At 39.5% G+C, this 16,880-nt stretch overlaps 1 protein-coding gene across 1 annotated transcript in view; it reads left to right on the plus strand.

The window, feature by feature from the left end:
- Positions 1–16,880, plus strand: part of LOC309556569 (fibrocystin-L-like) — a gene marked incomplete at both ends in the record, with an annotated part of 290,856 nt that overhangs the window by 145,293 nt on the left and 128,683 nt on the right. Inside the window, 6 exons of the mRNA XM_082259013.1 lie at positions 209–423; positions 6,285–7,269; positions 9,124–9,369; positions 11,466–11,615; positions 14,002–14,179; positions 16,595–16,751. Of these exons, the coding sequence (XP_082115139.1) occupies positions 209–423; positions 6,285–7,269; positions 9,124–9,369; positions 11,466–11,615; positions 14,002–14,179; positions 16,595–16,751 (1,931 nt within the window). The remainder of the gene's footprint in view (positions 1–208; positions 424–6,284; positions 7,270–9,123; positions 9,370–11,465; positions 11,616–14,001; positions 14,180–16,594; positions 16,752–16,880) is intronic.

Genomic DNA, 16,880 nt, shown 5'->3' on the forward strand with positions numbered 1-16,880 from the left:
TTTCCTTTATTGTACCCATTACATGAGACTCAGTTCTTGTCCTTGTGTGGAGCTTTGTGAATTGAGCCAGTAGACATACAAGCAGACATTCAGTTTGAATCTATTTATTCAAAAAAGTTACAAATGTGTGAACATAGCATATATACAGTATATTATCAGACTTGTGTATATTGTTCTTTGTTCAATTTATATTTTTGTGTTTCTCTAGTTCCCCTTTCACCTTCAAGAGCTGCTGACTGTGCCTCTCTAGAACCAATTTGTCCACAGCTAGAAGGTAGTACATCAGCTAATAATTCCATCTTGTTTGGTTACTCCAACTGTTATTCACCTTCCATTACCAGCATTACACCAATATATGGAACAATTCATGACCCAATAACCATACTGGGATCTGGCTTCAGCAGCATCGCATGTGCTAACCAGGTAACTATTTGGATGTGACAAAGATAGATAGATAGATAGATAGATAGATAGATAGATAGATAGATAGATAGATAGATAGATAGATAGATAGATAGATAGATAGATAGATAGATAGATAGATAGATAGATAGATAGATAGATAGATAGATAGATAGATAGATAGATAGATAGATAGATAGATAGATAGATAGATAGATAGATAGATAGATAGATAGATCTTAGTGTATATATAAAGTCTTAGTATTGCAAACATTGCTGTGGTCTTTCAAATTCTAAAGGGTCAGTCCACCTAAAATTCAGCTCTGGGTAGATGTTGGTGCTCCATCTCTCACCAGCTTTTTATATATCTCAGAACTGGTTCTCCAGGTCCTACTTCTGTTACAGCCATTCCTACAGCAGGAGAAGAGAGTGTATGTAGCACGGGGTTGAAGAGAGGGACTCAAGTTAGAAAATCTTGTTACTGGAGTGACCACGACTTGAAAGTAAGGATTGTCTGCAAGATCTATCCATTACATCACTTTTTTTTGTTTTTTAGGGTGTTATTCCTTTTTAGATAAATATTACAAAATTTAGATTCCCACATTGGGTAATTGTCAGGTCACCTGTGGCCAGGTGACAACTGCACCCTGTTGGAGGCAGGGGCACAGCGCAAGGTAGTGAACCCAGTAGCAGACTGCTGCGGATGGACCGGAATGTGAGCCCAAGATTTCCCAGGGCGTGGAGTCTAAGAACCAGCAGGTGTTCACCAGAGCCTCTAGTGGTGAGGATGGACTTGGCTGCAGCTGGGCCCAGGTCGCGGCCCCTGGGGTCCCCCTGGTCACGCTCCGTAGGGAGAGAAGGGAAGCAGCCACTCAGGACACACAGAATGGTGATGGGTAAACCGAGGTCGGGGTAACAGGCAGACAAGGGTAGTCAAGGGACAGCCCAAAGGTCAGGGTAACAGGCAAACAGGAATAGTCAGAGACAAGCCAAAGTCGGTACACAGAAGAGTAGTTCAAGCACACGGCAAACAGGAAACTAACACTGTTCAACAGCAAAGCAGACCTGCAGTGCACTGGTTAATATAGACTTCCTGTGATGACCTGGGTGGGGCAGGAACAGGAAGGAGAGGTGATAAAAAGTAACCAGAAGTGCAGTCTGACCTCTAATACAGACATGATGGGACAGGTAAGCTTTGCCAAACTATTGCAAGTTCATGACAGTAATACAACAATGCCCATGTTAGTAATTTAACTAAACCAAGTACATTACTGTAGATAAGCAATTTTGAGTCAATAATAGAGATGATCATGGTGGTTTAGACAGTATTTTACAGAAGGGGGAAAACAAATCTCTGTTTGGCTCATTGAATGGCTTATGTTAAATTTGCATAAAAAATAAAACATTTTCTTTATTTATAGGGTGAGGTTTTTTTTAAGGAGGGAGAAGGGATGTTGTATATTTTGTTATTGTGTCTTTCTCCTTTGTATATTTGATTGTTGTGTGCTGTTTTTATCACAGTCTGTGGTTTCTTTCTGTGAAAAAAAGTAGAATAATAACCCTAATGAAGGTTTTTTTTTTTTTGCAACATTAACAAATCTAGAGTATTTCAGAGGAGCTTCCAAAACCCTAAAGGGCTTTTTAAAACCCACTGTACCCTTTCAAAACAAAAAAAAAAAAAACATTAATTTTCCAGAGATGGCTGAAACCTCCCAATTGTCAGTGAAATTAAAACATTCCATTGCTCTTATTAGTCAATAATGAGCCAAAAATGTGCTTCAAGCATAATATGTGGCATGGTCTATATATCAATACCAGGAATGTCCCATTTTTTATGATATTATCCAAGCCAGATAGCACTATATAATGGGATGGTCCCAGAACTGCAGGTGAAACCTAGGACCTGTTGCTTTTCATATAGTCATTTTGCTGAAGACATCAGAGACACTATTTGTAAGAAAATAGAAAGTTTTACACACAAAGTGTAGCACTATCACAAAAATCAAAACAATAATCAATACATTGTGAAAATAAGCATGCAAATTAAAGTCTGTCTTTTCCAAAATAAAGTCCTTGTTTGAGTGATGAGAAAAAGTAAATACGATAAAATCCACAAACGTTCAAAATGTGCTTCCAATGGGACTAGATATTATCCCCCATGATATGAGAACTGTATGTGTACATGTACTAATAGCAGCTAGAACTCTTTTAGCAAGATATTGGAAACAATCAATTATCCCCTCCCACTCCGAACTAATTCGCCAAGTAAACAAAAAGTGCTTCCAATAATCAAAAAGGAATAACATTCACTAATCCAAAAGGGCAAACTCCAGAGAGGAAAAAGCACTCCAGAAGTCCAATGAGAATAAAAGTGAGAGTACCGGATTTACCAGAACTGTTTGCCTTTCAAACGAATGAAACGCCAATAGCGCTATAGAGAATAGACCCCAAATAGGTCCACAATAGATGATAGAACAGTACTCTAACTTACAGCTCTGCTCCAACTTCAATTGTTTTTTGGCAGTCTGAGGTTGAGGGACAGGGCTGCTCAGATCTTATCACATATTTCTCCGTTCTGCACAACGCCACATATGATACTACTTGGCCTTTCACCACTGACCACCATTTTCTCCTGCCAGCTTTTTCAGTTGAATCATGGGTAAATGTATTTTGATTTATGGACAAAGCCTTCACATTTCAAAGCTGTTTATGTGGAAGGTTTTGGAGACCAGTTCAGTTGGAGACTATTCAAAATTCTTGATCTAGGTCCCTGGAATTTCTCATGTTAGCAGGAGGATATGCTAAAGCCATGGGTTGCTGTCAGTGTTTCTGCTGAGTGTAGTACTGAGTTCAGGATGGAGAGTTGGATCTCAGGACCAGCGTGGTATAGTGTGTGTTCCACCCGACCTGAAACTGCAATTCACCAACTGAAAGTGGCTTACCATGCAAGTCAAAGGCTGTATATCCCTCTAGACTGTCCACTAAAAGATCTGGTGTGAGTTGAAGAAAGATAGGGGACTCTGGCTCAAGTGAAGCAGCTCAGGATATCAAAGACTCTGACTTGTGCAGATCAGTTCACTGACTGTACTGAAGAGATAGAATGCTGATCCAGGTGTGTGGTGATAGCTAGGAGATGGAGTATCCCATAGAGTGCTGGCCCCGGCCCGCCTCCGTAGAAAACTTGTAGAAAAAGAAATAGCCACATATCCAGGAATTCCAGTTGCCTTTAGATTTCTTTTAATTCCAAAATGTTACAAATGATGACACCAAAGACCCCAACATGAAGTCACGTAGACGCGTTTCACACATACATCTTGTGCTTAATCATTACAATGACAATAACCGACTATAGATCTTAAATAGACCACCCCAATGATTGCAGGTGTTCCGGGGGCGGTGATAATCAGCGGTTGTACACATTAATTGAGCTGTGCACAACCGCTGATTATCACCACCCCCGGAACACCTGCAATCATTGGGGTGGTCTATTTAAGATCTATAGTCGGTTATTGTCATTGTAATGATTAACCACTTAAGCCCCGGAAGATTTTACCCTCTTCCTGACCAAGGGGTATTTTGCGGTTCGGCACTGCGTGACTTTAACGGACAATTGCGCGGTCGTGCAACGCTGTACCTAAACGAATTTGACGTCCTTTTTTTCCCACAAACAGAGCTTTCTTTTGGTGGTATTTGATCACCTGTGCTATTTTTTGATCATGCGCTATAAACAAAAAAAGAGCCTCAATTTTGCAAAAATAACAATATTTTTCACATTTTTTTATATGAAATTCCCCAAAAAAATGTAAAAATCTAAATTTTTTAACATTTTCGGCCAATTTGTTTTATGCTACATATGTTTGTTAAAAAAAATCGCAAAAAGCGCATTTTGATTGGTTTGCGCAAAAGTTATGGCGTTTACTAACAAAGGGAAAGATTTTTGTCATTTTTGTTGTTTTTTTTAACGAGCAATGGCGGCGATCTGCGATTTTTTTTTTTTTTTGCGGGACTGCGACATTGCAGCGGACAGATCGGACCCTTGACTGACATTTTTGACACTTTTGGGGTTACCAGTGACATTACTGCAGTAATCAGTGCTATACATATGCACTTACTGTAAAAATTACACTGGCAGGGAAGGGGTTAACTGTATTGGAGAGGGAGGGGTTAAGTGTGTCCTAGGGGCGTGTTTCTAACTGTGATGGGACATGGCTACTAGTGTAAAAACAGAGATCAACGGTCCTACATAGTAGAACCATCTGATCTCCATTTTTACACAGGGGAGAATGACAGGCGGCTTGTTTACATTACATTGCCTGCCTTTCTCCCTTCCCGGCGAACGATCGTGAGTGACCGGCGGACATCGGGTCTGCCGGTCACACGCACTGACTTGCTTGTGAGCCCCCTATTGGCTCACAAGCGAGTGACAGGCAAGTGACGTGCCGGTACGTCACTTTCCCTGGTCGGGGCTGACCACCGCAGTATATGTACTTGTGGCGGTCGGCAAGTGGTTAAGCACAAGATGTATGTGTGAAACGCGTCTACGTGACTTCATGTTGGTGTCTTTTGTCTCATCATTTGTAACATTTTGGAATTAAAAGAAATCTAAAGGGAACTGGAATTCCTGGATGAGCGGCTATTTCTTTTTCTACAAGTTCACTCACTGTACATTACAGCTAGCAGTCTCTCTTATTACAAACTCACAGGCCTCTCCCAGACAGTTCAGAATACTCAGGTATCAATAAAGTAATATTGCTGCGCTAAGTGAATAAAAATATCGCTTAAATATGTGACAAATAATGCTGTGATACTGGTAAATCAATAACACTTGAATAAGATAACAAATAATATTGTGATGATCATAAATCACTTGAATAAAGTGTCCCAATAAGTGAGCAGTGACTTTAAATAATATAACAAAAGTCCCAATAAACAGTGCAGTTTCAGTGATGTAAAAATAAACAAATCTTCATCTGTGCAGAATGTGCTGCATGCTTCACTCTCAGTGCTCCAGTGACAGTGAGAGTGAAGCATGCAGCACATTCTGCACAGATGAAGATTTGTTTATTTTTACATCACTGAAACTGCACTGTTTATTGGGACTTTTGTTATATTATTTAAAGTCACTGCTCACTTATTGGGACACTTTATTCAAGTGATTTATGATCATCACAATATTATTTGTTATCTTATTCAAGTGTTATTGATTTACCAGTATCACAGCATTATTTGTCACATATTTAAGCGATATTTTTATTCACTTAGCGCAGCAATATTACTTTATTGATTACTAAGGGTGTTTTGTGTTTGGCACTGATTGCTTGCAGCTTTGTGTTTTTCACTTTATTTTGAGGATTGCGCTGATTATCTTCACTTTATTTTATCAGAATACTCAGGTGACCTGGGGAGCTTTCTGCCGGAAGAAACTGCATCGAGAGGCCTGTTGAGCTTATAATAAGAGAAGGCTCAGAGAGGCCTGGAAGTGTATTGCCATGAGAAACTACTTAAAGAAACCATGAGAGATTGCTAGCTGTATTTTTTCTTTTTTCAACACTTAAGCACAGACTCTCTTTTGGAAAAGACAGACTTTTATTTTCATGCTTATTTTCACAATGTATTGATTATTGTTTTGTGATAGTGCTGCACTTTGTGTGTAAAGGTTTCTTAGAAGGTTTTGTATCTGTTAACCTGTGCCAGCAGTTGTCCTCTCTCCTTTTTCACTCAAAAATAATTTTTAAGACTAGCATGGAATCACACATGTTTTTATAAGGAAATGGAAAGACAGAAGAAAGGAATTGGTCTAGTTCTTAAGGGATTTTTAGTGGGAATATCATCTTTGCTGCCAACCTAATATTAAAATATACTTATATCTATGATTTTACCAGGTCTCGGTTGGAAATTACCCATGTATAATTCTGTCCGTTAATGAAACTTCAATAACCTGCAAGATAGATCCTCAGAACTCCATGAATATTGGAATTGCAGAACTTGTTTCTTTAACAGTGAACAACTATGGGAATGCTATCATTGCTATAAACCAAGAGATGAACAGGAGATTTGCCTTGTTGCCTCACATTGATTCCATCATACCAAACAATGGCTTTGTTTCCGGACATACAAGAATAACCATAGTTGGCTCTGGTTTCTCAAACAACACTGCCACCACCATAACAGGCTTAGGCTGTAGTATTGTCTCAATGAATTACACAAATATTATTTGTGACACCCAAGCCAGTTACGCTTACATTGTTAATGTTCAAGTGACAGTCAATGGAATTACAGCACTGTGCAAAGGAAGCTGCAACTTCAACTATACCAGCCCAGTTACAGTAGTTGCTTCAAGCATTTCTCCGAATGTAGTACGCAACACTTCGACCGTGTTGAACATTTATGGCAGTGGATTTGGAGCAGACATTAATGACATAGCAGTTTATATTGGAGATAATGTGGCAGCCAGTGTGGTAGATGTCAATGACACAAACATTATATGCAGTTTAGATCCAATTCCTGCTGGCACCCATGCAGTCAAAGTTATTGTCTTAAGTAAAGGCTTAGCCCAGAGCTACTTGACCATAAACAGTCCTGCTGAAGCTGTACTCTTGACACCATCTGGAAGTGTTCTAGGTGGAACTGTTTTGCAGATAGACGGGAATGGATTCCCCTTAATGAATACTACAGTGAAAGTTGATGGTGCCCCATGCTTTATTCTGTCGGTAACCCCTGGCAGTATCCAGTGTGTTACACCTGCGAGCTCAGCTGCCAGGAATGTCACAGTAAACATTTTCATACCATCTGCATCCTATCCATCACTCAGCTATTCCTACTCAGAGGCGGACACCCCTACAGTAACATCAATTTCTCCCAGCACAGGTATAATTTTTTTAAATGTGGCACTTAAATCAGATATAAAAAACATTATCAGTTAGTGCAGTTATGTATTCATTCAAAAGTATAATTGTATTTGTAAATGTTTGTAATAGAGATACTTAAATCTGACTTGGTTTCAGCCTCTTGCAATCCCTGTACATTCAGATTGGGGAAGGGGCAGACAATAAATGATGCTGTGGTTTATACAAGCTAGAAGGAATATCTTGACTGTAGCGAGTGAGTGAGCAGAAGGATGACTCACTGTTGAACTCCTGCTGCTCCTTCAGTGTCTAGCCACAAGCTGGGGGAGGGATGTGATACGGCTGAAACTTTTAACTACAATCGAGAAAGCCAGATCATCAACCTTTTTGTTCTGTTTGCAGGGTTGTGTATATCTCAGAAGTGACTGAATAGAAAAAAAATGTTTTCTGTTAAATTTTAACAAAGCCCTAAGCTTGCCATACATATTATAATTTGCTTGTATGGTTCTTCTTTAGATTTACCTAGACTTTGTAATGTGAGGGCCTTCAAACAAAAATTCATTGCATTTGTATCCCATAAGGGAAGCTCAAACACAATTGTTGGTAGAGCTAAAGTATTCCAGAGATAAGTCTATAATCCTTCCACTTTATAAAACTCTGGTCCGACCGCATCTGGAGTATTCTGTCCAGTTCTGGTCGCCAGTCCTCAGGAGGGATGTGTTGGAGCTGGAGAGAGTCCAGAGAAGGGCAACTAAACTAATTAGGGGATTGGAGGACCTTAATTATGAAGAGCGTCTGCAATCGCTTGATTTATTCTCCCTGGAGAAGAGACGCCTGAGGGGGGACATGATAGCAATTTTTAAATATCTCAATGGGGATCTCAGCTTAGAAAAAAAGCTGTTCAGTCGAAGGGATTACATGAGGATTCGAGGACATACAATGCGATTAGAGGAGAAGCGTTTTAACCTCAGACAACGTGGGGGGTTCTTTACTGTTAGGGCTACAAGATTGTGGAATTCTCTACCACAAGAGGTGGTTTCTGCGGGAAGTATGGTGGCTTTCAAAAGACTCTTAGACGTACATCTCAAGGATCAGAACATTCAGGGCTATGTGAGATGATTACAGCCACACACACCAACACAGGTTGAACTGGATGGACTATTGTCTTTATTCAACCTCAACTACTATGTAAATATGTAACTATGTAAAAGATTTTACAAGATATTGGTGTTTGCCCAGCCCAATGTTTATATTTAAAGTGAATCTGTGCTTTGTTCATGCATGCCAAGGCAACACATTTGCTTTAATTCCCTCCTTCCTAGAAGCACATACTGTGTTTCCCCTATCTCACCACTCCATTCAGTCCCCAAGATCAACCCAAAAGAGAGTGGGATTGGTGGTTTGCTGGAACCGTAGCTTGCATAGGGGTAAGATAACACCTTGTGACAGCATTGATTGGTCCAGTTTTATCACACACATGCTTCTTCGTACCTTACTTCTGCTCCCAGCACTGAACAGTGTATTGAAGAAACAAAAGAAAGGTAAATATATGCTGTAAGGAGGGTTCTTTTAAAGAGATCCTGTTGTTTTGCCCTTAATAGGAAAGATATATTCAAAAAAATATTCAGTGAATTATTTTATTACAAATACAATAATTGGTGTATTTTTACTTCTGCCTAGAATTAACTTAATGGACCAACTCATTATTAATAATACAATTTTATTGTCGTTAAAACAAACATAAAAACAAAATGTCCATACAGTGAAACTGCTGGCTCTGAAAAAAATATTTTATTAATGAAAAAGTCATAACTATTCAGTTATTGATAACCTATGCAAATATCTAAAGTTTTTTCTATGTGGTATTTACTAACAGGACCATCAGGAACCACCATCTCTGTTTTTGGCACACAGTTTGGTTCTGATGCCACAAATGTTACAGTGACTATTGGAAATGCCACATGTGTCATCACCTTCATATCAGATACTTTACTGAACTGCACAGTGACAGACCACTGGGGAGGAACATTCCCAGTATTACTGAAGAATAAGAAAGGCTTTGCAAGATCCAGTGCAACATTTACATATGAACTGAGTATTACTAGCATCTCTCCAAATCAAGGTGAGTGCCATGAGCAGTAGACCACTCCTGGAGACCAAGGCTGGCCATACATGAGTCTTTTGTTTTGCTCAACCAGCAGGTTAATTTAAAGAAAATGACTCAATTCCCCCATCCACACATTTGATGCCGACAAGTCAATATCAACCGCATAGATAGCGATTCTTCAGAATGATTTTGGTTTTCAATCTCTACAACAACATGTTGATGCTTGACTGTTTCCATCCATCTATCCATCTTATTGTTGGTTGTCCTTTTCTTTTTTCCCCTTCAATTTTTCAAGAATATTTGTCTTTTGCAGGCAGTTGGTTCTCCTAATAGTATGTCCAGACAGCTTCAGCCTAGTCATCTGGGCTTCTTGTGAAAGGCTGGGCCTGATTTGATGAAGAATCCATTTGTTTTCCTTGCTTTCTGCAATATTCTTAAAGTGATTGTAAAGGTAAAAGGTTTTTTTACCTTAATGCATTCTCCCTATTAAGGTAAAAAAAAAAACCTTGTCAGCCCGCCCCCTTTGGTTACATTGCAGCATCAGGGACTGGGAGATGTCCTTTGTTAGTGGACTGATGGGATTCAATGTTTCAGTGGGTAGCAGGTTTTTTCTGATGGCGCGTTTTATTTATTGTGATTAACGAAGATCTGCATCACTTGACAGCATGATTGATGGTGGATTTTTATTGTGGGACTTGTCAAAAACCAAGTATGGTGCTTTTATTTACTTCTCTTTTTTTGTGAATGAGTAGGGGTATTAGTACCCCTTACTCATTCACATAGGGGGAGCTGGTATCTGGGGAGTCATTATTGTTAAAGAAGGCTTCCAGATTCCTATAAGCCCCCCTACCACAGACCCCCACAACCACAGGCTAGGGTTGTAGAATTGTAGGGATTGTCCTTGTCATCATCAACATGGGGACAAGGTGTTTTGCCAGAGGGGTTTTCAATAGCAAGGTGCCTTCGCATGTTGAGAGCATGTTGACTGGTATGAGACATATTCCCTACCTTTCTTTGCCAGTACAAGGCATGGTCAGACAAGGGTCTAGTAGTGATTGGGGGGGGGGGTATTTCTTTTCATTTTTTGTGGTGTCCCCCCATAAAGTCCATACCAGATGTGAAAGAACTGGAATGAATTCTGGGTGAGACATGATGCCTTTTTTATATTTACCCATCAGCCAGGACAGGTATGTGCTGGGTGGGGGTGAATCACTGGTTTTAAAATTGTAGGGATTGTCCTTGTCATCATCAACATGGGGACAAGGTGTTTTTCCAGGGGGGGTTTCTTTAGCAAGGTGCCTTCCCATGTTGAGAGCATGTTGCCTGGTATGAGACATATGCCCTACCTTTCTTTGCCAGTACAAGGCATGGTCAGACAAGGGTCTAGTAGCAATTTGGGGAGGGGGGGGGTATTTATTGTCATTTTTTGTGGTGTCCCCCCCCATAAGACTTTACATCCCAGATGTGAAAGAGCAAATGAATTCTGGGTGAGACGTGATGACTTTTTTATATTTACCAATCAGCCAGGACAGGTATGTGCTGGGTGGGGGTGAATCACTGGTTTTAGAATGCGGGTACCAGCTTGCCAGCTTCCTAACAACCAGGAACAGTGAGCAGAAAGCTGTCACGGTTAGCAGCAGTAGTAACGCCTAAATGTTTCACTTCCCCCTGCAGATGGAGGGGTCACTTGACTGAACACCCATTTGTTTGGATGTTCTCACAGGAATCTTCATACACATTGTACACAGTGTAGAGGTCTCCATCATATTATTTCCCCTTATAGTTAGTTATTCCTTCCCATAGTGTTAGGCTATTTCTCTGTTGGTCGAATGTTCTTTAACTCTTATCGTTGAATGTTCTTATGGCCTATTTCCTGCAGAATAAACTGTTACAGAATGTCATATTTGCCCGGTGAAAGGCAACAAATAGAAACTGACATTACACACCTTATAAACATGGGTAGTGACTTTTGCGCAAATGTTGAGACATTCCAAAAGCAATTTTAGAGCCCTAAGTGACACAACTTAGAAATAGTTATTAATCGGTTAATAACAGCGAATATTTATTATAAAATTAATATGCAACCGACTTTTTTTCTTTATGCTATTTAGGAAGCTTTGGTGGAGGATTGATGGTCACTATTGCTGGCTCTGGGTTTGATGAGACGGTATCCAATGTGCTGGTCTGCAACTCTGAGTGCAAAATAGATCAAGTGAGGTCTAATGCAAGCTTCCTTCTCTGTGAATTGCCTTTGAATAATGGTAAGTGACTCAGCTACCCATCAAATCAACCAGATAAACGCATCACATTTACAACTTCACTGAAAGAAAATCAGCAGAGCATATTAGAAGATCAAACATGTAATTCAGGCTCGGTTCACATTTGTGCGATGTGGGAACTCTGCGAATATGCAGCGTGATCCCGCATTGCATCCGCACATCTGGCAGTTCACACTGCCATATGCGATACGCAGGGGTTGTCAATTAAATGTTAACGACACCCCCAGTTGCAATCGCATATCGCAGTGCGATCTGAAAGTTCGCACAGAATCGGATCGCACAAGTGTGTACCACTGTGCGATCCGATTCTGAGGCGGCTCAAAAAATGCCTCATGTGCGTGTTTGCTGCGGATGCGCTGCGAATTCAGCCATACAAAGTGTATGGCTGAACTCGCATCCGCACAGGAGATCGCATGTAATGAAGGAGCAGTGCACTCCGAATTACATGCGATCAGCGCATCCGCACAAGTGTGAACCGGCACTCAGTCTTTTAGATAATAAACCATAATTCATAAAATGCTTAGGAACGTATTTGTTTATTGTACTATATTTTCTCAGTTTTTTTTTGTATCTCAAAAGACAGGAAACTATCTCAAGTTTGGAAATAATTTGTGGATGCTTATTTCTACAATATACTGATAACAGTGGGCATGTATAAAAAAGGTGAAGAGTGCCAAATAAGATGTGAAGAGGCAAACACTGAACATAGATCTATTTATTTGCATTTGTATCCAAATAAGCAAATTAATTTCATGAGTAAGGCCTCGTTCACATGGGCGCACTTACGTGTATGCCTATGCGAGCACTGTGTTTGCCTGCACAGCGATGCACAGATGTTCCATGCATCCCCATGCAGGCAGTATAACCATGCATGTCAATTTGACAGCCAAGTGGGTGCAGGTCCCTGAATGCAGTTGGTGTATGTTGGGGACCTCTTCCCACACACATGTCAATTTAGAAGCAGCAACTGTGTACATGCAGTCCAATTGGCATGAATGGGACTGCCTGCATCAGGATGCACAGGACAACCATGGCCCTCACACAGGCGTATGTTTAAAGGGTAACACCACTTTCATGGTAAACAAAATACCAAAAAAAAAAAATACTATAGCATATACAATTGCGACACAATTGCGACACAAGTCATATTGTAATTGAATGTTATTAAAATTACCTTCCTTTTCAATCTGCAGCTCTGTAGAACATTTCTGTAAATTGCAATGCAATATGGCTACCTGGAGGTGTTCTGTACACAGAATGTAATACATTTAATTTACACAGAAACATAATTTCCTGCTTGTGTGATTGGCTCACTGATTTTTCCTGAGGCTTGCCCTAAGATACAACTCAGATTTCAGGCATCCCCTGCAACAAAAATGTTTGTTAATTGTTTTGTAATTGAGGTAATTCCAATAGGAAATCACATCTAAAGGGATGCAGACCGAGCAGCTTTCTTCATTAGAGCCCTGCAGGTGCAGCTGCTGATTGATAATTTTGAAACCACTCCCATTAGATTCACTTTCCCACATGAACACAGACAAACACACAGGGATTTCTTCAGAATAACAAAAGGTAGGAATTTGCAACAAAGTTTGTTAAAATCCTTGTAATGCACATATATCACCTAGAGGGGAATGTTTTTTTCTCAACAAAAGTAGAGTTACTCTTTAAGTATGCCCGTGCTAATAGAGCCAAAAATGCAGCCCCCGTCTTCAGGACTATATGTAAATCATATGAACAAAATTATCAGTAAAAATAGTACCAAAATCATCTCAAAACATGATTATATTATTAAAAAATAACATAATTAAAAAAAATTAAACCTTATAGAAAATGTAAAATAGATACAAATGAAACAAAGGAAAAATGAAACTTAAAAAATCTCAAAAACATTTATATAATTACAAAGAATAAGGAATATGTACAGTATCTAATCACCTACAGTATATTGTACTATTAATAGATAAGGAGGTAATAAACCAGGTAAGGCTGTGAAATTTAATAAATTAGACACAGCTAGACCACATTAGACATGTTTATTCAGCCTCACAGTTGAAATCTAATCTGACAGTTGCCTTTAACGCAAAGCATTTTGCAAATGTAAATAATATGTAGTCAAAATGAGGGTTCTTATTTCCTTCCTCTTATATTTTTAAATACATGTTTTGTTTTATATTGATACTGAAGCTGTTATAGCTGCAAAGGGTGGGCCAACTCAATATTGAACCCTATGGACTAAAACTGGGATTAAAGTTCATGTGCTTGTAAAGGCAGGCGTCCCAATACTTTTGGGTATGTAGTGTATATACACTGATTTTACACAGATTAAGTCGTAAAAAATTAGCTTATTCTTTATGTCTTTTTTCAGCTACAAATGTTACTTCTCAGATCTGTAATGTTGGTGTCATTAACGCAAACAATGGTGTGTGGATCAACGATTCCTTTACCTACTCTACTGCAATAACCCCTCTCATATATGATGTCACACCTAAGAGAGGAGGAACCGCTGGGGGGACCAGACTCACCATCACTGGATCTCTGTTTGGGTATCAATTATACTCTTATATTGGCTAGCTGACACTACAACACTGCAGGCTGCTTTCTGCTACTGATAATTACTATACAGTAACCCACCAGCTACGGTAAAGATAAACTTTTCAATGAAGAATGGGACGAGACAGGGTTGCCCCCTATCCACCCTTATTGTGCATCTTGTCACTAAAACCCCTCCTGGCATCAATTAGGAATGAAGAAAATATACAAGGGATGAGAATAGGACAAGACGAACATAAAATAGCCGCTTATGTGGATGATATCCTATTCTATGTAAGAAACTCAAGAATTAGCCTCCCAAACATTATAAAGGAGTTGAGGAAATACGGTGATTTATCCAATTTCAAAATAAATCCAATTAAATCGGAAATCCTAAACACAGGCTTAAACAAAAAAGAAGAGCATGCCTTACAGGAGGAATTCCCATTTACATGGGCAAAGTCGAAGCTAAAATATTTAGGGATTAACCTGTCCTCCCACTTAGAAGAATTATACCTAGACAATTATATCCCCCTGTTGGAGGAGATAAAATCAAGTATTAGGAGAATTTCAGGTAAAGTAACTTCTTGGCTCGGTAGAATTAATACAATTTAGAAGATGATTTTGCCAAAAATATTGTATACATTTCAGTTGTTGCCTATTGCAATCCCACCTGCCTATTTTAAGACATTAAAAACTATAATGCTGTGATACATCTGGCAAGGGAAGAAACCTAGAGTACAGTGGGCATCTCTCAGTCGGCACAAATCATTAGGGGGTTTAGAAGCACCAGACATTAAGAGATACTACACGGAAATGATATTGTCGCGCATGATAAATTGGGCTAAACAAGACGCATAGAAAAGATGGGTTAGATTAGAATTCACATTAAGCCAAACGCATTTAGATAGGAATAGTTGGATCCCTCCTAAGCTTAGAGAAACACACGAGGGGACGCACGATTTGACTAAGGTGTTTTATAGGACTTGAGATGCCCTTTGTAAGCAGAGCGGTTGGCAATATAACTCCCCATTAATTTACATAGCAGGCACAAAGTTTTTTCCGCCAGGGTTAGAGGGAAAATATGGGGGGGGGGGGGGGATAGAGGAATTAAAATGAAAAGATATTGTTTTTAAAGGAAAAATTCTGTCTTTAGAGGATCTTAATAGGAAGAGAGCTTTGTCTCTAAATGGTTGGAATTATAGGCAATTAACACGTTTTGTAAGCACATTACCACTACCCATCAGATCAGGTAGTAATTAAACCTCTATGGAGAAATTACTAGATCCACACAAGATAATAAGACACAGTCTATCACAGATGTATGGGGTACTATCTGACCTGATGGGTAAGAAGAGGCTCTCTTTGTTAGAGAAATTGGAAAAAGAAATTGGAATAAGACTAGAGGAGAACGGGGGGAAAAAAAGTCTTGAGAGCAGCTCACTGTACGTCAATGTTAATACTATAGAGATGAACCACAAACTCTTAGCCAGATGGTATTTGTCACCGGTTACTGCTCACCAAGCCTGAGCAGAGAAATCTGAATTATGTTGGATGGAGTGCCAAGTGGAAGGCACATTGTTTCATATATGGTGGGGCTGCCCAAGGATACGAACATTCTGGCTAAAAATACAACTCATAGCCCAGATTACTGGACTAAGAGTGAGGGATGACCCTTGGGTTTGTTTGTTTCACTGTGCAGAGGGCCCCTTTAAAGAATATAATAATACCATTGTCCCGAACCTATTGAATGCCGCAAAAGGAACGATCATAAAGAGATGGTTGGACCCAGAAATCCCTACAATGGAGGAGTGGTGCAATAGAGTAGAATTTATGTACAACATGGAAAGCCTGTGTAGTAGAGATGAAAATAGGATAGAGGCCTTCACAGCAAAATGGAAGGGATGGAAAGAATTTAAGGAAATGGGGAATTACTCATGCCTATGGGAAAGTTAGACTGAATTTCTCAAAAGGAGGTGACGTAAGTGCGAAGGGTGGGGGGAGGGGGTGGGTCTTAGGGGAAATGGGTGGAGGTAACTGGGTTATCCATGGTTTTTTGTTTCAGGATTGAAGAAAAACATATTTCTCTGTCGTTTTACAATTTGCTGAAATATTTTGTATCATCTATTTAAAATTAATAAAAAATCTTTGTGGAAAAAAAAAAGATTCATATTACTCCAGCAGCCAATTTGTCTGTTTAAACAGAAGCTTAGGGGTTCACAGATCACCGACGAGAATCCCATGGCACTAGAAAGTAAAGGACATAGAAACAGAGGGTAGCAGGGTAATTAAACATTATTAGGATAGGGAAGAATAAACTGTACATTTGTTATAGGGAAAATATGTTACTTTCCCTCACAGCCCTCAAATTTGCCCCTAAAAAGTAAAATGGAAATGTCTAATGATCAACATTTTTCTTTCCTTTGTAGCAATGACACCTCACGTATTTCTGTCACAATTGCACAGTCCCCGTGCATTGTTCAATCAGCTAACAGCACACAGATTCTTTGCATTACCACAGCTCATTCCTCTTCAGAAAAAGCCAAGGTCCGGGTGAACATCGATGGCCAAGGAGTAGCTCTAATGGTAAGATTTTACATTATCAACATCATATTACATAATTGTTGATAACACCTACTATCCCAGCAATACTTCATAGAACATAACACACCTGTAAATGGTAGACTCACTATTAAATAATAAACTATTCATGGC

This window comes from Pelophylax lessonae, assembly GCF_965119305.1.
Source record: "Pelophylax lessonae genome assembly, chromosome: 5".
NCBI classification, from domain to species: Eukaryota; Metazoa; Chordata; class Amphibia; order Anura; family Ranidae; genus Pelophylax; species Pelophylax lessonae.